We start from the raw sequence: 26,450 nt of genomic DNA on the forward strand, positions 1-26,450 counted from the left end.
CAGCTTCTTGGCGGTGCTGGTCCCCGAGCTCGCCTTTTCAGAGTGACAGAGGAAGCCCTGATGAAAGGTTCTCAGTAGATTAGATTTGTTAGGAGGGTCACTGGGCGACTTGTTTTTGGGCGATGTCAATGCACCATTGATTTCAGAAGGTGGTCTTTGGCGAGATTCGTGCTGCACAAATACCACATGCATACATACAAGCATACAAGGCTGTACTTAAGAAAACAAGTCCAAAATTAGAAGATTTAGTAAATAAGGAAACTGTGGTAGTTACAAAGGAACATCTATTTGGGGAAGGCCTAGTTAAAACCTTCAGGAAGCACGTTCAAGCGCTTTCTTTCCTCTATTTAATAGCAAACTGGCACTTGCCTAATGTGTTGTGTTATTGACTCCCTTGCCTTCTCCTGTGTGCTCAGCTCACTCAGAGGCCCCTTAAAGTCCAGGGGTGCGCAGCGTAGGTTCAGGAGGTCAGCCTCCAAGCCAGGTTCATAACGGCACCATTTGTACGCATATGCAATTGATTTAAATGCAGTTCATTGAGTTGTTTTCCTGGAAACTTGAAACAGATCCAGCCCTCCTGGTTCTACGTTGGACACCCTTGCCTTAGCAGACCAAAGGCTTACAGGTGCTACTGCTTCTCGAATGCTTGACCTGCAGCGCTCTGACATCTGCGTGAGTTGATGGGCAGGTCTTGCAAGGCCCAGGGCATTGATTTTTTCCCTTGCATGTCAGGCCATGTCTTAAACGGGGCAGGACAAATGGGATGGTGACCCGACAGCCATGTGGCTGACTGGCAATCAGGTCAAGTGATTTTCAGGCGGATGTGGCTGAGGTGGAAACACTGCAGCACCAGCACCTCTAAATGAGGTCGGAGAACTGCACGTTTACTGGACTGGGAGCACTGCCATGGCAGAGGTGCTTAATTTGAGCTGATGGTTTCCGGTGCTCGGCTCCAGCATTTAATTGTCAACACCTGCACTTATGACAGTCTGCCTCATGGTGGCACTGTTTGTCCAATTCAGAGAGCAGCACAAAAGCAGTTGTTTATTAACTTAATATACATTAAAATAACTAATACCTGCCGCCCCATCTATTCTTATAGCTTTGAGTGATCTGAAATAGTCTGAATGGTCACACTTGTTTGTAGGAGTGCGATGGTCAGCACTGTGTTTGTACTGTCATTGGCAGCGCTGGCGGGGGCAATGGGGGGTGCAAGCCTCAGGGGCCTCCTGACGAGGGCCCTGCCACTCACGTACTTGTTTACGAAATAAACACGGCATGGCAATGGTCCCAGCCCAACAAACTCTAAATGAGCCTGGAAGGTACATAAGAGCTTGTTGTAGAGATCTTTACTTGTGGGGTGGTGCATTTCCTGGCCCAGAGATGTCTATAAACGGAGGTCTCCGCTAGATTGTCAGGTCCTAAGCAGTGGCCCCTCTAATGCTGATGGCACAGGAGCCCACACAATGGTGGACTGGTGCAATTTTCAGATTGTGTTGCCGTGCCCACTGCACTCTACAAGGAAGGCAGAGAATTTACAACAACATTCATTCTTTACAAAAGAAGTTGTGGGGCAAAAAAGTTAAGTCAAAAACTTTTTCCTTAAAATATATTTAAAAAGCAATTATATTGGTAAAAAAAAGTTATGTTTCATTTGCACATGTGTAAGCATTTTAAAAATACGAAACACATCAAATACATTGAAAAAATCTTAAATAAGTTTCCATTCTCATTTTATTTTTTTTAACTGTATTATGTTTATTGAGTTTTGAAAAGTGATACAGTGATTCTGTAGCAAATGTACCTGAGTGCAAACACAATATGAACCATATAGAGAGGTAGGAAAGAACAAGAAAGAAAGAAAAAAAAGTCATGAAAACCACATCTGCCGGCGGGGTTAGGTGGTTTGCTGGGGGTGTCTGCCAGTCACCACCCCTTTTAATCTGAGGGCAGTGCTGGAACTTCGCCGGGGAGCCCCTGACGGGGACAGAGGCACTGCGTGGAACTCGGCGCGGCTGCCGCATATGGGATGCCGCAGGAGTGCCTGTTTGGGCGTCTGCCATATATGGGACGCCACAGGAGTAGTGCCTGTTTGGGACGCCTGCCACATATAGGATACAGCAGGAGTGCTTGTTTGGGGCACCTGCCACATATGGGACGCCACAGGAGTGCCTGTTCGGGTGCCTGCCACATATGGGACGCCACAGGAGTACCTGTTCGGGTACCTGCCACATATGGGATGCCGCAGGAGTGCCTGTTTGGGGAGCCTGCCACATATGGGACGCCGCAAGAGTGCCTGTTCGGGTGCCTGCCACATATGGGATGCCGCAGGAGTACCTGCCACATATGGGACGCCGCAGGAGTGCCTGTTCTGGGCACCTGCCACATATGGGACGCCGCAGGAGTGCCTGTTCTGGGCACCTGCCATATATGGGACGCCACAGGAGTAGTGCCTGTTTGGGACGCCTGCCACATATAGGATACAGCAGGAGTGCTTGTTTGGGGCACCTGCCACATATGGGATGCCACAGGAGTGCCTGTTCGGGTGCCTGCCACATATGGGACGCCACAGGAGTGCCTGTCCGGGTGCCTGCCACATATGGGATGCCGCAGGAGTACCTGCCACATATGGGACGCCGCAGGAGTGCCTGTTCTGGTGCCTGCCACATATGGGACGCCGCAGGAGTGACTGTTCGGAGAGCCTGCCACATATGGGTCGCAGCAGGAGTGCCTGTTTGGGACGCCTGCCACATATGGGACGCCACAGGAGTGCCTGTTCGGGTGCCTGCCACATATGGGGAGCGGTTGTGGCCTTACAGCCAGAGCTGCCAACTTTGGAGCTGGGGAACCAGGTTCGAGCCTCGGTGTCGGCTCAGCTTCCTGTGATTCTGGGCAGGTGCACAACGCCCAATGGGCTCAAAGGGCTCCAGCCCTGCCTCCCCCCTTGTGTGTGTCATCTGGGGCTGAGACAGCTTCCCGGCACACACATAGCTGCACCCCAGCACTTCACAGGTCTTTAAAAGACCATTTACTTGCTAATGAGGCTTTGTTGTGTTTTCACCCCTTCTTAGAGCCCCTGCATCTCCACTCTGCATATTGCTGGAAGAATCAGCCCCTCCCCACCCCGAATTTAGGGCTCCCCCCCACGAAATTTGGCTGTAGTTGCGCCTCTGATTCTGGGCAAATCACTTAGGGCCATATGTAGGAAGCCAAATTGCGATCACAAATGCTGAAATTCGCCGAATTTCAGCGTTTGCGATCGCAATTTGGGCAGTGTGCTATGTAGCACACAAAAACCCACAGGCACAATAAGGAATCGCAAAATTTGCGATTCCTTATTTTGCTAATGCATTTAAGGAATCCCAAATTGCGATTCCTTAAATGCAATGTAGGAAGCACCCAAGTTGTGCGATTTTGGCTTAAGGAATCGCATATTACCACCAACTTTAGGTTGGTGGTAATTTGCGATTTCTTTGAAAAATGCACTTTTTTGCATTTTTCAAAGTGCCATGTGGCGCACATACATGCCCTTAGCGCATGTATGTGCGCCACATGTGCAGACATATTTATTTCAGGGGTGCAAAAGGGTGTCCTATTGACACCCTTGCAACCTTGAAATTGCATTCTCAATTTGCGATTCTCTAATTGAGAATTTCAAATTGAGAATGTCTTCCTATTCATTCCTGTGGGCCTTCTAGCCCATAGGAATGAATGGCAAGGTATTCCTTATTTGCAAATCTCAATTTGGGATTCGCAAATAAGGAATAGGTGGGAATCGCAAAATATTTTGCTAATCCTACCTACATTGCGTTTTGCAATTCTCTAATTGCGATTCCCTAAAAATTGCAATTAGAGAATCGCAAAACACGTTTTACCTACATATGGCTCTTAATCTCCCCGTGCCTGCCAAAAGTGAATGTGTCCTTGTGTGACGTAGAGTGTGCTCTGTCCCTGGAACAGAACTGCAATGTGATATCCCAGAACAGAAAGATAATGGTGTTTGCCAAAGAACCGACACAGCTGCTCCTCTCTGTCACATTGAAGCCCCCCGAGGCTGCCGCCTTTGGATTGCACCCACTGAAAGGTTCCAGCAAGATCGGCGGGAAACACTGACTTTGCCTCAGACCTCCAAGTTCGAAGTTTATAAACTACAGCTACAAGTGAAATTAGTGATTTGTGAAACCTTTGAAAAATCACAACCCTTGTTCCCTACATTCGAGTTGTGTTGTTTTGGTGTTTATTTAAAGATAAAAATATACACTATCTTTATACATTGAAGTGGGATTTTTATTGTGTTGTATTTCTCACTTATTGACTGTTACCTTGTGCCACAGCTTCTCGGGACTGAGTTGAGGCTTAAATTAAGGTAATCTGACTAGACATGATCCAGAATAGTGGCATTATAACTTGGTGAGGTCTCCAAACCACCACAACTAATAATATATCTTTTCACATCCACCGTAGTCCCCGGGGGAAGGGGAGCCTCTTTCTTTCAGAAATGTGCGGGTGTTACCCTTCCTGCCAGCAAGAGGTGTAACACTAAGGTGCCCAAGGAGGTAACATGGGACATGCTCTGTCCTCTACAAGATCTCCCAGAAACCTATCGGCCTCGCCTTCGTTTGAATAATGTTTCTGGCCCATGTAGAGCATTCTCTGAGCTTTTGTACAAATTGATAAGTTTCCAGTTCCTCTTATGCTGCGGTCAGCGCTCTGAAGGTCCTTGGATGGTCGTTTGCCTGATATTGACTAGAAGCAGTAGTGTCTCTCGCTTGTATGTAGTGTGCGCCAAGAGTCCACCAGACTCAATGCTTCAATTCCACTTGCCAACTCTTTAAATCTGTTCTGGAGCCCCTATCTAGATGCCGAACAGTCTCTGGTGTCATCAGGCATGGCACTGTGGTCCCCACTAATTATTAGCCAACCCTCTGTAAAGCTTTCAATTTTGGAAAACAGGTCTGCAAAGATTTGATGTCTATCCTCATGAGTTCCATATATGGAGACAACAGTGAGATTCACATCCTACAAAGTGCCGCGCACTTCCTCATTCCTTAACTCTTGGTCTCTTGCAGCTGGTTCCAATTTGAAGTGTAGGTTCTTGGCTACTAATGTGGCCACCCATTTCATCTTGTGTGCAGCATGGGAATTATGCTTGAACCAATGAGACTTGAGTTTGTGGTCATCTTGGCGAAGCAGTTGTGTTGGGGTTGTTGCCCTCGCCACCGCCAGAGCCTCGCTCTCAGTGCTAAGAAGCGGATCCTATGAGCACTTCAGGATGCAGATTCCGTCAGGTTTGGTGTTCAGAGAAGACCCTGTGACCCTGAGTCAAGCTACGGCTCTATCTTACAACCAGTACTATTACCTTCACCCTAAAAAAGTGGGAATATGGTCAATTCTGCTTTGGCACTAAACGGTGAAAACTGCTCATGACAACTAGATTGTCAGTTTTAGACTTTTTTTAATGAAAGGTAGGATGCTATCGACTCCATTATATTTACCTGTAACGACCAAAAAGTTAATGTCTCAACGACCAAAGAGTTAATCTCGCTTCTGCTTATTGTCAACTTCAATTTAGTTCTTTAATGTTTACTCTTCTCCTTATCAATGTCCTCTTCCAAACCTATCTTATCTCAATACCACATCAAAAATAAATAATTGATAAACCTATATAGCTTTATCAATCCAGAACTCTACTGTTCCTTTTCTAACATATGCGACTCGCGGCAGGCATCATAAAAAATACCAGTGCAGCTGGTGCTGAACTAGAACATGTCCCGATTAGTTGCAGTAAATAACCTTTTGATTGGAAATATTTGCAGTGCAGAACAGATTGTAATATCCACATTAAAATCATGATTCGTTCCTTATATATTGTTTGTCAGCAGATAATTCTCCATAATTTCAGTTCCTTTTAATACCCGGATCAAGCGAATATTGCTTCCCAACCCATGGGACGCTGTTGAACAGTGAATTTTCTAACTTTTAGAACAATGCCTTATGCTCTGTTATGCGACGGCTTATGCCCTGTATCAGAAAGGGTGCCCACAAAAGAGAACATTTGAAATAGGACTGACCTGTTTTACGTGAGTATCTGTTCGATTAATATAAAGATGCATACTATTTTTAACACAAACTGAATATGTGGATTGTTGGCTTAATTGAAAGCCACTGGCTTTAAAAATGATTGCAGACATTGTATTATTGAGTTTTCTAATTGACAGCCCCTGAAATTTCAGATAGATTCTTATTGCCGTGCAACTTTAATATGGTGTGGGAGACAATACTAACGTAGTTGTGGGAATAGCAGTGTTATCACATAGTATAATTGAATGCTGGCATGTGATGTATAATTCCAGGAGTCAGAGATATCTTTCATTATGTCCTGATGAAGGTTCTCCTCATGCATTGTGAGAACCGAAACGTCATTGACATATATAATTGCACTGAATTATGAAATATGAATCGTGCTATCTGCAACTGAAGATAAAAATTGCTTTATGCTTTATTAAAAATGGTTGTGTCTTGCGACGTACATATTTTTTGCATTTTGTTTTGGACACATTAAGGATTGTGGTTTTTCCACAATTCACATATGAACTGATGTGTAATCAATTGCTGTTTGTAGAAATGAAAATGTGTTTTAAGTAATCTAATTCTTTACATAAATGAAAACATATTTTTGTATACATTACAGTGGTCTGAGACAGGTTACTATTTTTAATTATTGTTAAATTCCTAATCATGAGTAAGAAATATATAGCCATTTACATTTTTTTATTTCTATCTAAGCTTCCTTGTTATCAACATTGTGTCACTTTTGTAACCTCATCAAGATAAGACAAGTTGCATTAATTGTCTTTCGAAAATAGAAATAACAAGAAAAATACCAAAGCCAGCACCACATTTTTACCAACATGGAGGAGGAGAATAAAAGGGATAAAAGAGTGATAGAAAAAGAAAAAATATATATATCAGAAACACATCCAAGGCTTTATTAAAACCAATGTTGTTAAGCTGTTCATTCTATTTGTGATTCTGCAAACTATCATTTTGGTCTAATAGTTCAATTATCTCACGGATTCAAAGAAAAGTAAAAGAGATTACATTGCTTAATACTTCACATATCATTGTTTAAGTACATATCATAATTAAAGTGTTCATACAATTCATGCATAATAAGTCATTATTTCAAACAGTGTGTAGAATTAAATCATAGTCATCAATTGATTATGAGGATGATATGATCTCTGTAAAGGGTTCGTAACGCCAGCATTAATTTTCTGTAGCCTTACCTGATATTTCCCATTTTGTGACAACACTACTTACATGTGACTGATACTTAATTCGATTATCACTTAAACTTGAGGTGATGGTTGTTTATGCGGGTCAGTATCATGTCTCTTAAGTAAATACTGCCTTACCTCTTACATATGAGGATTCTCTCTACTTTTAATTGTCTTTTAAATGGTTTTGAAGTCTGATTGGTAGTTCATATTTCATGCCTCATATTCAAATGTCACAACGTCCCGTACACACGACAATTGAATTATTGTGACACTTCTTTATGATTAATGTTAAAAGTTGTTTATGCTGGTCAGTATTGTGTTTATCATGCGAACATCACATTGCCATGTACACACATTGATTACCTCTGCTATGGTTGAGAAGGTGGTTTGTGTTGGTCAGAGCGTCTTAATATTACACGCTACTGGAAGGTTATGACTGTGGTTGAATAATTCATAAGTTATTATTGAAAAAGGATTACAGTGCGGGACTCTAATACAACTGCAATTTGATCTGTATAAAGTTTATAATGATACAATGGATCCTGTGAACCTTTTACAGAGATAATATTTATACAATCAATTGATGTTTTGAATTAATTCTATATGTTCAATGAAGTAATGAACTATGATGCATGAAATGTATGATCACTTTAAAGATCTGTAATTGAATTATAACCTATAAAATATTTTTATTTTCTGAGGCTGCTGAATAATTTAGCAATAAAGCGAATATAGTCATTTATATAATCATATATAGAATGAACATCTTTAAATGATTGTGATTGTTGAAGTCTAGGATGATTTTCTGACAGATATTTTTCTTTAATATTTTTCACCTGTTTTTTCCTTTTATTTTTTCTCTTGATTTGTAAAAATGTGGTATTTCCTTTAGTATTTTTTATTTATTTGTATTTTGTAAAGTAAAAAATGTATGTAAAAGCAATCAATGCAACATGCCTTGGCCTTATGAAGTAGCAAAAGTGACATAATATTTTGCGAAACAATGTGGTTGCAAAAAGACAGTTTAGGTATAAATACATTTTTTAATGAATACATATTTGTAACACATGAAGCTCATTATGAATGAAAGAATGATGCAAAATAATAACCTTTTTGGTCTTCATTTGGTTATACCAATCTACTGATGCAACGCCAGAGGTACGGGCGTTGCAATTTTAGGGGCTCAATCTATTTGCTGGTCCCCCTGCAAATTTTACTATTTTTGTATAATTCCATTCCGATAAAATGAGTTGTGCTTTTAGCTTTCAATGGTAGTGTGTGAATTCTGTTTGCCATATTTATAGCCTAAAATATTGCTAGATGATATTAATTGAATAAGTAAATAAAAGGTGAACATTACAATATCACCCATGACAATCGTTTTTATACCGTACATGTTAATACCTTGACCGAAACAAAAGTACCCAGATTGGCTCAGGGGGTATCAGGCGGCCCCTAGTAGCTGTTTCCGCATGTGAGGGCTGACAGCAGGGATTTGGCAGTGGGGGGTTTGGGAGTACCAGTTTCCAAGTAAAGGTCTAAGATAAGGGGGTCTAAGGATAGGGTAAGCACTAGGGAGTGGAGGTCTGGGACATGGTCTGTTAGGTGGGTCTGGTATGAAAGTCTGGATTGTAGGGTCTGGGTATGGTGGCCTGTGTGGAAAAGTCAGGCAGTGGGCATCTGACAGCTGAGTCTGTCAGCAGAGGTCTGAGAGAAGATGTCTGAGGGACTCAGAGCAAGGGCTGATGGCGGAGGGAGGAAGCAGAGATGAGAGACTGAAAGTTAGGGTGGGAGAAAGGGGTTTTCAGGTGCTGGTTTGGAAGCAGAGGTCCTGAAGGAATGCCTTGTGTGAAGGTCGGGTGGTAGGGTTTGGCAGTAGCAGTAGCAGTCTGGGTACAAGGGCCTTTCAGCGGGTACCCGAAGCTGAGTCAGGGAGTGGAGCCTGGGGAGCAGAGGTATTAGGGTGAAGTTTGGGGTACGGATGTGGGTGGTGCGAATGGGAGTCTGGAAGGCGGAGAGATCAGCGTAGTGTTGGGGTGAGGGTGGGGCGTGTGGTTCAGGTGTGGAGTGACATTGTGACTCTTGCATTAAGGACTTGGGCTGACGGTAAGAACTGGGAAGACAGATCTCTTTAAGGCCCACCTGTGGAGCTCTCCTCTGTTGAGTTAAGTCCCCACTACACAGGCAAAGCACTCACAGGGTGAAGTTGGAGACGAAGGCTGTGTTGGGTAAGTCAAGATCGAAGATGGCTTCCTTGGCCTCGGGGTGAGGGTTGACCATGACGCTTCGAACCTTGGTGACAGCGTAGCGCGACACAATGGCGGTTTCCACACGGAAGCTCTGGATGGTGAGCTGGGGAGGAGAAGACAAGAGAAGACACTGTCAGCAAGTTGTAATGTGATTGGTCCAGCAAAAACGAATATGCGAAGGTAAGTAAGGTTAGGTTTATTGAATCTAATTTAAAAAAAGGGACAAACCCAGCTGCCTGGACAACTTTCCAAGCATCTTGTGAACCCCCCCACAAGGAAGAGGATACAGCGCGCAGATGAGTTCCACCATCAGTGAACATAAGGGAGATGCAACACGGGCGTGTTTCTCCTCATCACTTACGTCCTCAGTAACGAAGGGTGTAGGGTCATGGTAGGCTATCACATCTACGACACAGGAATGCTCTCCTCAAACGAAGACACCATTACTCATAAAAAGAGAAAGATACTCCTCAACTACAACACAATCTCTCATCGCTTGAAGGACATCATCCACAGGATCTCAGGAGGTGCACCTCTGGAAGGTTGAACTTTGTAACTCCAAGAAGTCCTTCGAGGCGCAACTCAAAGGAAGCTCCTCTCAGAGGGCAGTGGAGACTCTCAAACCCACACCACAGACTCTAATAATACTCAAAAACAGATGACCCTTAGATTACAGCCCAACACAAAGAATCAGAGGGACCTTGGGAGGCCAGCAGCTGGTCCAGGCACCTTCTGAGTGAAATCTGAGGTCAGTTTTCCTATAAAAAGGGGTTTTTCTTCTTTAGCTGCTGCGAAGGTCACTTTACAGCCCCGCGTGTATGCTTCAGGCAGCAGCAACACAGCAGTGTTGGGGTGAGAGCCTCCCCTTGAATCTGGGACCATCACAGGGCCCACCCTTCTGTGCTCCTCCAAGGTGTTTCTCTGCTACCTCCAGAGAGAGGTGGGAGGGCTGGACCTGCCACTCCTCTGAGAGTCAGGAGTCTTTCAACCCCTCCTCTGTCTCCAAGCAGTGTCAGCCTGGGATGCTGCTCAGAGGTAGGAACATAAAAAGACTCTGAGAGGGAACCCCTGCATCTCCATCCCCATTAGTCGCTGCCAGACCGCCTGTCCCTTGTCCACTGACCTCTTTTCTCTGTCCCTGGGGCAGTCAGTGGTTACCTGACACAACTCTGACACACTCAAACAGGATAGCCAAGTGACACCCTTTGTAGACTCAACGCCAAGGGTACGGAGGGTGTGGAGTAGCCAAGGCGTGTTCGCTGTGGTGGTAGAGGGTTTGGAACCCTGGTACTGGATAGTACAAGTGATTATCATCTGGAAACTCAAGCTAATAATTACGAGATTTGTCACGCAGCGCAGCACGTCACCTTGCTGCGCTGAGTTGCGTTGCATGACGGAAAGAGCAAGAATGCACCTTATTTAAAAGAATATAGCCTTTTCTCCTGCCCTTGCGCCATGTTGGCTGCCTAGCGCCAACACAGGCACCCCTGTGACTTTGTGCTAGTTTGCCTGTGTTGCATGTGGGATTGTTTTTGTGCAGGATAGGGCACCTTCCTGCACAAAAACAATCCCCTGAGGGATACTCCTTTTTCTGCATGTGCAGCGGAATGCAGCAAACATAGAAAGAAGAGGAAGTAACGAGGGAAAATATCTTTATTTCTCCTCATTACACCTCTCCTGGGAGGGTGTATCTTTTTGGTGCATTCCTGGGTTTATCAGTTTTGGTAAAACTGGGAATGCATAAAAAACCATGGGAGTTGGGCGGGTACGCCCATGCAACACCCATGGAACACGCCCCAGGGCAGAGTAATGCAACGCAGTGATTTGCACTCTGTTGCGTTACTCCAGAATTATGAAGCCACTCAGGGCCACGCAAAGTGGCCTCGCGTGGCTTCATAAATCTCATTTTTGAGTTGCGTTCCACATGCAACACGGCTCGAAAATATGGGCCTCAATGTTCAATCACGGCTCTATCGCTACAAACAGTACACAGGCTCCATTCAAGCCAGACTGCTGGCCCCGTCCCTTTGGCGCCACCTCACCCCTGGACCCAGGTGGGTCCTGCCAATCTTCGCTGAAACACGAGATACACGTCCCAAACCACTTTTGAAGCGTCTTTAAAGGGCAGAACTGCTCTCACGACATATAAGTGACATCTTCAAATGTTTCTGTGCAAGGCCACACTGGTTACCATGATGGTGTTGCCCAAAATAGACACCCGTTGAAATGGCATTGAACGCGCTCTCTAAGTGTGTCAGCCAGTATGACTTTTGAGTGTCTGGAGCACCAAACTGGTGCCCCCAGTGGTAAAATAGGGAGGCACCTCTCCAGGATCGGAATGGCAATGCGGTTAGTCGGGTATGGGCCGATGGGCTGGTGCTTAAGTGCCAGCAGGTATATCTGCAACAAATGATGGACGGGATGCTGAATGATTCAGACATTCACCCCCGTCAAGAGATCTGGGTTAAATACATTGTTCTTTAGCTCACCATGCCACCCCAGTTTGGACCCAGCCATATGCAAATCTGTGGCTCATGGGAACAGTCCAGACCGAGCTGCCAAGCCAGGTCCTCCCTGCACTGCAAACAAGCATCCTGGGACCGGTTTCAGGATATGTCACCCTTCATCAGCCAGGCAAGCTTGAATCCAGTGGCACAGTGAGCAAGGGACCCACGTCTGGGCATACCCATCCCACTTAGGGCGAAAAGTATATCTGCAACAAATGATGGACGGATTGCTGAATGATTCAGACATTCTCCCCCAGACAAGGGATCTGGGTTAAAGCCATCGTTCTTTTGCCCACTATCACACCCCAGTTTGGACCCAGCAGGGGGCTCCTTTTTTTGGGCCTCTCTCAACTTTCCACGGTGTGCGAAGAGGCCAGGTGTTGTTGCGGTCTTTGGGCTATTCTCACCTAGTTGTCAGTTCCCACCACGGGCCCCCAAGGGGCCAGCTCGTCCCAGAAGTGAAGCGATGTCACTCACCTTTCACGTGACCCCCCCTCTCCTAGGACTTCACATTTAGGTCATAGTGGGGGGGGAGTGCACAAAGGCTGAAAGTCCTTGCTGGAAGGCCAGCTCAGGTATTGTGGCCATTTTCACCTCTACCTGGCCCGTTCGAATTTCATTAAGTAATCCACCAGCACAAGCCCAGTTTACTTTGTGTACTTGTAGCGTGTACTTGCTGGAGAGATCCGTGTCTTGTCAGGTTTAACTCATCAATAATTTAGCAGAGAGGGTTAATGTGCCTGCTGCAAACACAACGTGTAGCTTGCAGATCAAAGATGTATGTTTTATGTAGAAAGATCAATGGGTTACTGCATAGACGTCCTTCTGTTACTTGCAGCTTATAAATTATAATCACTGTCATTGGAATTATGCGGTAGGGAGGACCAAATTCTGCGGCAGTTGACTAAAATTTTGGGCACGAAAAGATAAATTATGCAACTTTGCTGGTGGTATTGTTTCATTATTTTGTTCCTTTATAACATTGTCATCCCAGTCTGGGGAACGTTTCACCTCATTAGTGTCACTTTAACGATCAAACACAGCAATGACGACTGGAAGCGACCAGGCAACATTTGGGAAGGGCCTTCCACTGCGCAGGAACACGTGACGCCAAGTTATTTGTAACTTTTAACCTGACTGAGCTCAAAACAATTATTTTCCTTCAAATCTGCATATTATTCAGTAGATGAAAAACTAAGTGGCAAATGTGGAAAATCCATAATTACACATATATTGCTGTGGCTTCTGAACCACATAAATCCAGCGCCCCTAGTTACAATCCTTCCGCTGCAGCCCAGCGCGCTACGAACCAGCATCGAGGAGCTGCAGGCAGACTGCAAAGCAGAGAGACTTATTTCAGTTTTAATCCATCTTTCTTTGTTTTGAGACTGCTAAAAGAAGGGTTCTTTGGGTAGTAATAAAGTGTCATTAATGCGGTGAACCCCAACCGCTGCGTTATGTTTTAATTCTTGTCTGTGTTTCTCCAGAACAAGCACCCCTAACACACCATACCGTCCAATATACAAGATCTGCAACTTATACACCTTGTAACCATCATCTTATGGAACATCTCCTATGAATTGATTTACACACTTGCATGATTCGTTGTCTGTGTACAATATGTGAGTATGACGTAAATCGCTGTGTCACCCTACACCGGGACACACAGCGCTATAATAGAAATGAGGCCCGTCCCTTGCATACGGGGGCTGAACAAAGACAAAAAGCTGCTCTGAAAGTGGAGCGTGTAACACTTCCTCTGCACTCCTGTGAGCGAGCAAAGCGAGGGGGTGTGGCCAGCTTCAAGGAAGGTCCGTGGGGTGTCTCCCCCTAAAAACCCTTTTAAAAGGAGGTTATATAGTGTATTTTAAAGCTGAATTTTCACATAAACTTGCTCAAAAACCATAGCCTCTCAAAGCGCCTTTCTAAATACTGAAGTGCTTTAAAAGTGTGCCAAGCAGATGAAATCTCCATGTGTCAGGGCTAGAATTATTTTGGTACGGATGGGTCCCGTATGCCATGGGCACTCTGTTAATGCCGAGGATCACATACAGTGTGCCAGTGGCAGCACTGGTGTGCATCTTACCGGGGCCCATGTGCATTGAATGATTTTCCGTCTGCAGACAAGGATCTGCGCGCGGAGGCGCCGCAATGACATCTCCGCACATGAGTGAAATGTGTCAAGCTTGCTTAAAAATACTCGGCATGTTCAAAGCATGTGCAGAGCAATGATGGGCGCGACTGTGATCATGTCACGGCGAGGCTTTCGACGGTTTAGCAGTCTAAGGGGGAAAGTAACATCATCAATAATTATGGGAAAGACGCAGGCTTGCCTCGTTGGTTTAATTAGAATAGTATGGCTGCGTAAACCAATGTGGGTGCGTTATGAGGGGGGTCATGGATTATGTGCAAATAACAAACGGTAAAAAAAAGCAGTAAATTAATCTGTTTTAAGCAAACGTTTAAAAATGATTTGAGATGATGCATCATTGTATGAATAGGGAATAATGAAGTTAAAGGGATCCACATGAACTGTTTTACATGGTTTTTCTAGACACCCCTGACGAAGGGTTTAATCCCGAAATGCACTGGGTTTTTAATAAAAGACGTGACGTGTGGAAACCTTTTCCTCTCCTGTGTTTATGTTAACATCGTCACATTGGATTCGGATGAGTAAAATGAATCGAAGAAATATGAAAAAGATGAAAATGAAAGTGAAAGTGAAAGTATACACTAAGAAAAGTTGAAAGTTAAAACATAAAAGATTCGATTGATTGGATTCGCTCAGTTAAGTGGCTGTGCAGCTTGAATAGGAACTGGGAAAACGGTTCCTTCGTGTTTAGTGGAAGCATGTCGCCATTGACCCCATCCATGTACATGTGGCGGGTGGCCCAAAGACCAAAATTACCACTAGAATGGCAAGGACAGAATGTTGCTGTGGGTGCCTGCGCCCCTTGCCCCATGTGCCATTGTTGTCCTCCATAATGCCCAGAATTCTCTTGAGTATGGCTGCACCAACATTCATCTATAGGTGCCCCATATGCCAAGAATGCTCTCCAATATGTCAGTGCCAGCATTTTACCATTGGTGTCCCATAGACAACAGACTACCGCTAGTGTCCCAGCACCAGCATTGTGCCATGGGTGGCGCATCTCATATGCCAAGAGATACCTCCAAGATGCCAGTGCCTGCATTTAACAAAGTGAAATTCTACTTAGGAAGTTATCTATAAACGATACGATTTCCCCTTTAGGTCTCTGTAGGGTTTCTTTCCATATAAGGTCTCAACAGAAATGCATGGTAGGTCCTTCAACGCATCGAGCACCAGCAGAGGAGGGCTGGCCTCCTTCAACGCTCACAACACAGCTGGAGTTCCCATTCTTAGTCTAAGCAGAGACCTAAGTTCATTACCCTCGAGCTTTCCTAATGAGACTAATTAATTTCCCCTGATGTGCATCCATAATGTACTACAGAGTGGAGACTGTTTTACTGTCACAAACCTTCAAAATGTGGTCATTCGAGACAGCTCTGTATTTGGAGTCGAATTCTTGACCCCCTGGAGATCTAAAAGCTTTTTGTGGCCAACAATGATATTTGGGCATTGTTAGAAATGGGGGTCTCTAGTTGGCAAGGGTTTGCACCTTCGTCCAAGTAAGGACCCTTCTTCCTAGTCAGGGTAAGAGAGTTACACTCCTAAAATAACCCCTGATCACCCCCTTGGTATCCTGGCATGAGCAGTCACGTTTATCTTAGAGGCAGTGTGTAAAGTATTTGAACATAACCAACAGTATTACAGTGAAAACACTACAAAAGGAGACCACACCAGTTTTAGAAAAATATCCAATATTTTATATATTTAACACAAGACCAAAATGATAAAAATTCACAATACAGCACTTAAAAATGTATACCTTTCAAGAATACTTGAAAAACACAGTTCGTACGAGTCGGTAGCCCCTGCGATGCTGAAACAACAGAGTCTAACAGTTCCAGCCAACAGCTTCGGTACGGGCCAGCAAAAGCGTGGACAGACTCGCTAACAGTAACTTTCTCATTGCGGTGTGCATGTTGGTTCGAGCCAGTCGTGGAAACCATCATGGTTGTATTGCAAAATGGAAGCGGTGCGGGGTGCTGTGCCCTCTCGATGCGGTGCAGGCAGTGGCTCGGTGACGATCGTCCAGATGGTGTCAGTGAGACCAAAGCTTACGGTGCAGGGTGAGGTGGTGTTCGACCCGGTGCTGGCATGTTGCGGTGCAAGCGACTGAACCGATTAGCGGGAGCTGGCAGTGGTCAGCCCAGACTGCTGTGTGGGATGAGGCGGTGTGTTGTGAAACTTACGAGCGGTGCCCCCATCATGATGCGGTCACGAATGTCGAAGTCAGCAGCAGCAACGGCGTCGTTGAGACCAGGATGGTGAAGTGAAGTGAGGTGGTGCGGAATGCGGTGCCCACAGGTCACGGTGCAGTGCAAGCAGCGGCAGCAATCATCGTCGTTGGTGAGACCAGCTTTGCGGTGCAAGATGCGGACAGTGCCATCTGCGGTGCCGTCAAGACACAGAGCCAGCAACGGAGTCAGTTGCGTTTCCCTTATCTGTGGCAACTGAAACTACGGTGCTAGAGGGGGTACCCAGAGGTTGGTGAAGTCTTTGCAGTCCCTGAGACTTCAGAACAGGAGGCAAGCTCTACTTCAAGCCCTTGGAGATACTCAGCACAAGTCAAGAAAGTTCAGTCCAGTCCTTTCACTGCCCAAGGCAGAAGCAGCAACTGCAGGCCAACCCAACAAAGCAACAACACAGCAAAGGGGCAGTACTCCTCCTGGCAGCTCTTCCAGCTCTCCTCCTGGCAGCTCTTCCAGCTCTTCTTCTTGGCAGGTTCCTTGATCCCAGCGAGTTCTAAAATTCTGGGGTCTGGGCCCCAATATTTATACTCAAAATCCCTTTGTTCTCTCAGGCAGAGAGTGTCTGTACTTAGTCCAAACCAGTCCGGTCCTCTCTGACCCAGTTTCCCGGCAGGAGGTGGAGACAGCATTGTTCAAGGCAGGCCAGGCCCATTCAGGTGCAAGGAAATCTCTTCCCCCTGCTCTAAATGCAGCCCAGGCCTATTTAGTCCAGCCCTGACTCATCCAGACTCTCTGGAGCCACTGCACATCCCCTCCTCTTGTCACCCCAAAGCCAGACAGTCAATACACATCCTAGCTAAGGCACACTGGATATCTAAGCAAGAAAATGCCTACTTTCTAAAAGTGATATTTTCAAACACAGAACGTAAAAATCACCCTCACTAAAATATGCATTTTAACATTTGAGTTCAGGCATTCTAAACTTTATTTTCCTACCTTGTTCCCAGGGGTAGTTATGTTTATAAGATGTTATAAGCAAACTCCCAATTCTATCCTATGGGAACAGGTAGCCTTGCAATAGTGAAAAAGAAACTTGGCAGTATTTCACTATCAGGACATGCCACACACACCAGGGCATGTTCTACCTTTAACATACACTGCACCCTGCCCAAAGGGGTACCGTGGGCATACCTCAGGGGTGACTGGCATGGAAGAAAAGGGAAGGGTAGAGCCTGGCAAGTGGATGCACTTGCCAAGTTGGCATGGCAGTACTAGACTGCACACAGATACTGCAGTGGCAGATCTGAGTTACATTTACAGGCTGCTTATGCAGGTGGCACAATCAGTGCTGCCCGCCCACTAGCAGCATTTGATTTACAGGCCCTGGGCACACACAGTGCATGATATTAGGGACTGACTAGTAAACCAAATATGCCAATCATGGAAACACCAATCCATAATACAATTTACACAGAGAGCGTATGCACTTTAGCACTGATCAGCAGTGGTAAAGTGTTCAGAACCCTAAAACCAACAGAAACCGGCCAGGAAAAGATAGGAGGAAGAAGCAAAAGGTTTGGGGATAACCCTGCAAGAAGGGCCATTTCCACCAATAAACGAGTTGATGACCAGACCCCCGAATACTCATATGTTTAACCACCTCTAGAGGAGGTTTCCCAAAGACCGTTGCTTTACATTTAGTTACGTTTATTACCAGCCCTTGTTTTTCATTATAACAAGCTTTTGTAGCTCAAAAGGGGTTTTTGCAAATAAGTCATCAGTGTGGGCCAAATTTGAGGCATGAGAACCATCCAACCTGCGAGACCAGCAATGTAACTCTCTGATCTCATTAAAGAGATCAAAAATGTAACTATTAAACAAGGGAGGCGAGGATAAAGTTTCAGGCCTTGTGCAGTATGCGTCCGTGTATTATCTACTTGCTTGCAATTGTATCCACTTCTTCTCGTACAATTTCCTAAGAAAATACAGAAAATTTGAATCCAACTTGAATGAGTGGAATTCAGCCCACAGGTCACCTCTTTCAACGTAATCAAATAATTTCAGAAATCTATGTAAGAACCATAGATTGCACCCTCCTCTGATCTGATGCCGCTATGTAAGATCATCAAAAGAGCCATTATACAATCTCATGGACTGGGACTGGGTCTGGAACTAACCTGCCCCCACGCAAACACGTTCTGGTGAAGAAACTATAAATCAAGTTTATGTAACGAAACATTTCTGGATAATGTTACCTCTAAGTAACGAAGGCTGTGAGGCGATACTTCTTCTCCTCCATTCTAGACCTCTGTTTAGACCTTCTAATTTTACTAACATTTTCTATATAATACACTCACATATAGGGGTTTAGCCAGCCCTCTTCATCCATTTCTCTGTTTGTCACATTTTTCTTCTATCCACTGCAGCATAGAGCATGATCCAACTGACTTCAGTCATTGGCTATCTTCACAGTGAATGCCCGCAATCTGCCCTTTCACAAGGAGAGCATTCACGCACAAAGTAGTTCCCTTACATGTCAGAGACTACTATGAGAATGCGTGCTTTTAGAGACCAAAACTATTTTTACATTTATCCAATGTTTTTAGATTGATGAGGGCCTAGCAGCTTCCCCAACAATTAAGTTTTGCAAAAACCATTACGAAATAAAAACAAGCATTGACAAACCTGACAGATTGCCGCCCAACACTGGACCTATTGGGTTTGCCAATGCTTGTTTATGAATTGGAACTAATAGACTTCCTATCCTCCAAAGCAGAGACGATTTCTGCCTTCAAGGTTTCCTTAACAAGCCTGTAGCAGTTAACCCAAAAGCCTTTAAAAGTGCAGCACAAAACCATACAGACCGGGATCCACGAACCCTTCGAAGAGATGATCAGCTTCGACATTTCTTCCAAAGAGACCTTTAGGACACCCTCGCTATTCTCGGGATGATGTGGAAGTAGAGTCCTCAGGGTTCCCCTACAGAGCTACAATGAGAGTACGCCAGTCTTCGTCCCTGATCTAGCCCCCGCCCTTTTCTTAGATGACTTGTCTGATGCTGTAACTCATTTCCAAAATGATCTTGAATCCTGGCCTTTAGATGCCACAAAAAGGGATCTCCATTTCCTTCGTCAATAAGTAGATTTATCTTCTACGAAGGTTGTTGTAGACGCTCTTTTAGCGCTTACGACAGCGTTTGTACCAGCATCCAGCTCGGACATTTATTGATTTGCTGCGCGGAGGAAGTCAAGATTGTTTGTAATGTTTTCACTTTGTGGCAAACTGAGGCTGTTTTTTTCTTACGTGGGCACCACTATTCCCTACTCCAAAGTGGTTAGTGTGAAGAGAGGGGGTCCATACATATGTTCACAAAGCCCCTTCTAGAGTCTGTCCTACCCTGTGCCAGGTCTTCCCTCGGCTCCAGAAAAGTCAATGGATGTCTAGAAGGGTTCTGATCAATTATCAGCGCAAGCCTTTTTGCAAACCATTGTCTGCCTGTTTTAGACCTTCTGTCCTCTAGTTTGGCCGTTCTCTGTAACGGCGCTCTCTGTATTTGTGAAGAGCCTGGAGTATCTTCCGGCTTCCCATACAGTGACCTTTAGAACGCGAACCTGCTTGTCACCTAAAGCACCAAGAAGCCGTAGTAACGGCAAATGTTGTCCTAAAAAAATGCCATAAACATCACATACAATTAAAAAAAGTCTAGAACTTTGTATGACAAAACATAAGAAACTTCACCTTCAAGTCATGATGACAAGATCTTGCAAAGTCAGTTCTGTCCCCACAGATAACTTAACGGGCTCTTGCAACACCTATTGAAGATGGTGCATCGAGCGGAGAGATCCGTTGCAAACCTATGGGATGAACGTCTTAGGACAGAAGTCTGGAGATCCGCGGTCAATGGCTCTAAGAAGATTCACCCTGGCTTAAAAACTGAAGCTTGTTTACGTAGGAACCCAGTGCTGTATCACTGCGCGTGAAATATGTACGCACTAAGGCCTTCCAGAGATGCGCTGAGCGGCAGCATTCTGCATTCAGCATTCTGCACAAGCGGGAGTTCATGCACAGGGGTGTCAGAGGTGGGAGCTACATATGCAGCATTGCCATAGTCCGGCCTAGACTGGACCAAGCGCTGATCGCTGATGAGATGAGTCAATGAAACGTAGAGGAGACTTCAGGGATCTACGAATCCAGGAAACGTGTTGGAGTACCCTGACCGTTTTGAAACAGATAGGTGTCAATGTGAATGTCCAAATTGAAAACTTGTAATGCCAAAAAGGGACCACGGCCCATCGTTTTGGGCCAGATCAAAGATTTAGCTGCCAGCGCCTTCAAGAGTGAGAGACGCAGCCCCTCAGTTTTAGCAGAGTAAAGTTTCATAACATTGGGGGCCATCCACCGACGAGTGATGGAAAGACATTCGGCCACAGTTGACTTGCCCAAGGCTTGGGGATCTGTTGGACTGGCAGGAATAAAAATCAGTTGGGTGTCGTCAGTACACATGTAGCGTTGTGTCCTCCACCGTGGAGTGATTTCGATAAAGGGAGCATCAATGTGCCCAACAAATTAGTAACAGAATAGAGCTTTGGGCTACGCCACAAGTGGGCGTCTTAGAGTCACCGCGGTGAGGTGGACGAGCCGCTGTTTGTTTGCAACCCTCCAAACGAAAGGCTTCACCCAGCTCACCAGTACTCCTGCGATGACCCCATCTGAAAACCTGGAAATAAACACAGGTTGGTCGATGGTGTCAAACACTCCCAACAGATTGAGCAAAACCACTGCCCCAACACCAGCGTGTCCACACATCTACACAAGCCAGAAGGAACACCACAACTGGTTCGACGCTTCTGCATGGACACAAGCCTGCTTGGTAACTCTGCAGGGGGGGACTGCTCTCAACATGGCTCTGCGATTGAGGAAAGACAGGTTGCTCCGAGATGTTCCTCAGCGAGGGAGTAGAGAGACTCACATCTTCAGCCAGGCTGCTTAACACTGGAGGACACTGGGGCTCATTTATGATCTCAAAAACCTCTTCTGGAATATCCAACTCCCTGGCCTTCACACTGGAAAAATAAGCTTTCTAGCCGCGGTGATCTGCTCCCTGCAGGATTCATACAAATAAGAGAGGCAGAGTTTTAATTTGGGGTCACACAATCTACACCACTTATGCTCCAGACGTCAGGTTTGTTGCTTCAACTGACCACGACTGAGGGAAACGCATGGGGTTTCCGTTTAGGTTTCAGTTTCCTCTTTTGCAGAGGGATCATAGGGTCCAATGTTTCTGTCAGGGAGCCACTGGAGCATTCTGGAATATCACAAGGGTTTGTATTCAAAAGTAATTTATAGCAGATGTGAAAGTAGAGGGAAGTGAGAGAAGCTGTTGATTCAAGGGGCCAACCTGCCCAGTGTCTCCTATGATGGAATAACATGTGATGATTCCACTTAGAAAGGGGACAACCAAGCAGGCTCTGCAGACTGGAGGGCAGGGGCTGGCGACGTCCTTTGCATCTACGATGGGATTGTAGGGTTTCGTAGTTTCCCGCTGTACGCACAGCTTGCTTCTTTACAGGATCCTAAGAGGATAACATTCTTGTTTGTGGGATCACAGTGGTCAGTCTCCTCTAACAGTAAAGACAGGGGGGCAATGGAGATGCTAAGGTAACACTATATGTTATGATAATGTAAGAGTTTGATTCATTAACTGTACAGGAGAAAGCGAGCAGTCGAAAGTGGAACAAACGTTGAAAGGCTGCGCTTGAATTGTGATGCGTGAGCTGAGTATCGACATCAACGTATCGAGATACAAGAATACGGGGAGACCAAGTATCGAAAGGTGAGTGCGTGTGGGGAGGCATTGATTGACTTTTCCTCACTCCACATCTACGCACCTTGATGATATATGCACCGCGCAGGCACACATATGTGGCGGCGGGTGTCACAAATCTAGAGGCGCCTGCGATATCTTGTTTGCTGTCTTCTCCTTGAAAGTCGGTCCCACTGATATCGCGGGTTCGATACTCAGGGTGCGCCCCTCACACATATTGTGACCTCCCCGCCACTCTTGCTTGCCTGACGCAGAGCAGGACATTTCTAAGCTTTTGGGGGCCAATTCATCGATTCAAGGATTGCTGTTGTTAGTAAGACCTGTTTCCGTCATACTAAAGGCCGCGGCTTTCGTTTGCTGCAAGAGATCTCTTCAGGGGTAAACATACATACGAAAGAACCTTTACATTTGAATTACAAATCATTTTACGTTGGGAGAAAGGGAGATCTCCCAGGTGTGGAATAGAACTATAAGTGTAAAGGGAGATCTCCCAGGTGTCGAATAGAGCTATAAGTGTAAAGGGAGACCTCCCAGGTGTGGAATAGAGCAATACATGTAAAGGGAGGTGTGCCAGGCGTGGAATAGAGCTATAAATGTAATGGGAGATCTCCCAGGTGTGGAATAGAGCTATAAGTGTAAAGGGAGATCTCCCAGGTGTGGAATTGAGCTATAAGTGTAAATGGAGATCTCCCAGGTGTGGAATAGAGCTATAAGTGTAAAGGGAGATCTCCCAGGTGTGGAATTGAGCTATAAGTGTAAATGGAGATCTCCCAGGTGTGGAATAGAGCATAAGTGTAAAGGGAGATCTCCCAGGTGTGGAATAGAACTATAAGTGTAAAGGGAGATCTCCCAGGTGTCGAATAGAGCTATAAGTGTAAAGGGAGACCTCCCAGGTGTGGAATAGAGCAATACATGTAAAGGGAGGTGTGCCAGGCGTGGAATAGAGCTATAAATGTAATGGGAGATCTCCCAGGTGTGGAATAGAGCTATAAGTGTAAAGGGAGATCTCCCAGGTGTGGAATTGAGCTATAAGTGTAAATGGAGATCTCCCAGGTGTGGAATAGAGCGTAAATGTAAAGGGAGATCTCCCAGGTGTGGAATAGAGCATAGGTGTTAAGGGAGATCTCCCAGGTGTGGAATATAGTTATAAGTGTAAAGGGAGATCTCCCAGGTGTGGAATAGAGCAGTACATGTAAAGGGAGGTGTGCCAGGCGTGGAATAGAGCTATAAATGTAATGGGAGATCTCCCAGGTGTGGAATAGAGCTATAAGTGTAAAGGGAGATCTCCCAGGTGTGGGATTGAGCTATAAGTGTAAAGGGACATCTCCCAGGTGTGAAATAGAGCTATACGTGTAAAGGGCTATCTCCCAGGTGTGGAATATAGTTATAAGTGTAAAGGGAGATCTCCCAGGTGTGGAATAGAGCAATACATGTAAAGGGAGATCTGCCAGGTGTGGAATAGAGCTATAAATGTAATGGGAGATCTCCCAGGTGTGGAATAGAGCTATACGTGTAAAGGGAGATCTCCCAGGTGTGGAATTGAGCTATAAGTGTAAATGGAGATCTCCCAGGTGTGAAATAGAGCTATATGTGTAAAGGGAGATCTCCCAGGTGTGGAATAGAGCTATAAGTGTAAAGGGAGATCTCCCAGGTGTGGAATAGAGCTATCAGTGTAAAGGGAGATCTCCCAGGTCTGGAATTGAGCTGTAAGTGTAAAGGGATATCGCCCAGGTGTGGAATGGAGCTATAAGTGTAAAGGGAGATCGCCCAGGTGTGGAATGAAACTATAAGTGTAAAGGGAGATCTCCCAGGTGTGGAATAGAGCTATATGTGTAAAGGGAGATCTCCCAGGTGTGGAATAGAGCTATAAATGTAAAGGGAGAACTCCCATGTGTGGAACAGAGCTATAAGTGTAAAGGGAGATCGCCCAGGTGTGGACTAGAGCTTTAAGTGTAAAGGGAGATCTCCCAGGTGTGGAATAGAGCTATAAGTGTAAAGGGAGATCTCCCAGGTGTGGGATGGAGCTATAAGTTTAGAGAGAGATCTTCCAGGTGTGGAATAGAGCGTAAATGTAAAGGGAGATCTCCCAGGTGTGGAATAGAGCATAAGTGTTAAGGGAGATCTCCCAGGTGTGGAATATAGTTATAAGTGTAAAGGGAGATCTCCCAGGTGTGGAATAGAGCAATACATGTAAAGGGAGATGTGCCAGGTGTGGAATAGAGCTATAAATGTAATGGGAGATCTCCCAGGTGTGGAATAGAGCTATAAGTGTAAAGGGAGATCTCCCAGGTGTGGAATTGAGCTATAAGTGTAAATGGAGATCTCCCAGGTGTGAAATAGATCTATATGTGTAAAGGGAGATCTCCCAGGTGTGGAATAGAGCTATAAGTGTAAAGGGAGATCTCCCAGGTGTGGAATGGAGCTATCAGTGTAAAGGGAGATCTCCCAGGTGTGGAATAGAGCTATCAGTGTAAAGGGAGATCTCCCAGGTGTGGAATAGAGCTATACATGTAAAGGTAGATCTCCCAGGTGTGGAATAGAGCTATAGGTGTAAAGAGAGATCGCCCAGGTGTGGAATAGAGCTATATGTGTAAAGGGAGATCTCCCAGGTGTGGAATAGAGCTATAAGTGTAAAGGGAGGTCTCCCATGTGTGGAATAGAGCTATAAGTGTAAAGGGAGATCTCCCAGGAGTGGAATAGAGCTATAAGTGTAAAGGGAGATCGCCCAGGTGTGGAATAGAGCTATACGTGTAAAGGGAGATCTCCCAGGTGTGGGAATGAACTATAAGTGTAAAGGGAGATCTCCCAGGTGTGAAATAGAGCTATACGTGTAAAGGGCGATCTCCCAGGTGTGGAATAAAGCTATAGATGTAAAGGCAGATCTCCCAGGTGTGGAATAGAGCTATAAGTGTAAAGGGAGATCTCCCAGGTGTGGAATAGAGCTAGAAGTGTAAAGGGAGATCTCCCAGGTGTGGAATGGAGCTATAAGTGTAAAGGGAGATCTCCCAGGTGTGGAATTGAGCTATAAGTGTAAAGAGAGATCTCCCAGGTGTGGAATAGAGCATACGTTTAAAAGGAGATCTCCCAAGTCTGGAATTGAGCTACAAGTGTAAAGGGAGATCGCCCAGGTGAGGAGTGGATCTATAAGTGTAACGGGAGATTTCCCATGTGTGGAATAGAGCTATAAGTGTAAAGGGAGATCTCCCAGGTGCTGAATAGGGCTATAAGTGTAAAGGGAGATCTCCCAGGTTTGAAATAGAGTTATAAGTATAAAGGGAGATCTCCGAAGTGTGGAATAGAGCATAAGTGTAACAGGAGATCTCCCAGGTCTGGAATTGAGCTATAAGTGTAAAGGGAGATCGCCCAGGTGTGGAATGGAGCTATAAGTGTAAAGGGAGATCGCCCAGGTGTGGAATGGAGCTATAAGGGTACAGGGAGATTTCCCTGGTGTGGAATGGAGCTATAAGTGTAAAGAGAGATCTCCCAGGTGTGGAATAGAGCATAAGTGTAAAGGGAGATCTCCCAGGTGCGGAATAGAGATATAAGTGTAAAGGGAGATCTCCCAGGTGTGGAATAGAGCATAGGTGTAAAGGGAGATCTCCCAGGTGTGGAATAAAGTTATAAGTATACAGGGAGACCTGCCAGGTGTGGAATAGAGCTATACATGTAAAGGGAGATCTGCCAGATGCGGAATAGAGCTATAAATGGAATGGGAGATCTCCCAGGTGTGGAATAGAGCTATACGTGTAAAGGGAGATCTCCCAGGTGTGGAATTGAGCTATAAGTGTAAATGGAGATTTCCCAGGTGTGAAATAGAGCTATATGTGTAACGGGAGATCTCCCAGGTGTTGAATAGAGCTATAAGTGTAAAGGGAGATCTCCCAGGTGTGGAATTGAGCTATAAGTGTAAAGGGAGATCTCCCAGGTGTGAAATAGAGCTATAAGTGTAAAGGGAGATCTCCCATGTGTGGAATAGAGCTATAAATGTAAAGGGAGATCTCCCATGTGTGGAACAGAGCTATAAGTGTAAGGGAGATCTCCCAGGTGTGGAATAGAGCTATACGTGTAAAGGGAGATCTCCCAGGTGTGGGATGGAGCTATAAGTGTAAAGAGAGATCTTCCAGGTGTGGAATAGAGCATAAATGTACAGGGAGATCTCCCAGGTGTGGAATAGAGCATAAGTGTAAAGGGAGATCTCCCAGGTGTGGAATAGAGGTATAAATGTAATGGGAGATCTCCCAGGAGGGAA

At 45.3% G+C, this 26,450-nt stretch overlaps 1 protein-coding gene across 1 annotated transcript in view; it reads right to left on the reverse strand.

The window, feature by feature from the left end:
• The window catches only part of ITIH6 (inter-alpha-trypsin inhibitor heavy chain family member 6), a 246,002-nt gene that overhangs the window by 78,291 nt on the left and 141,261 nt on the right, over positions 1-26,450 (reverse strand). Inside the window, 1 exon segment of the mRNA XM_085629844.1 lies at positions 9,481-9,635. Coding sequence (XP_085485970.1) covers positions 9,481-9,635 — 155 coding nt within the window.

This window comes from Triturus cristatus, chromosome 10 (assembly GCF_964204655.1).
Source record: "Triturus cristatus chromosome 10, aTriCri1.1, whole genome shotgun sequence".
NCBI lineage: Eukaryota > Metazoa > Chordata > Amphibia > Caudata > Salamandridae > Triturus > Triturus cristatus.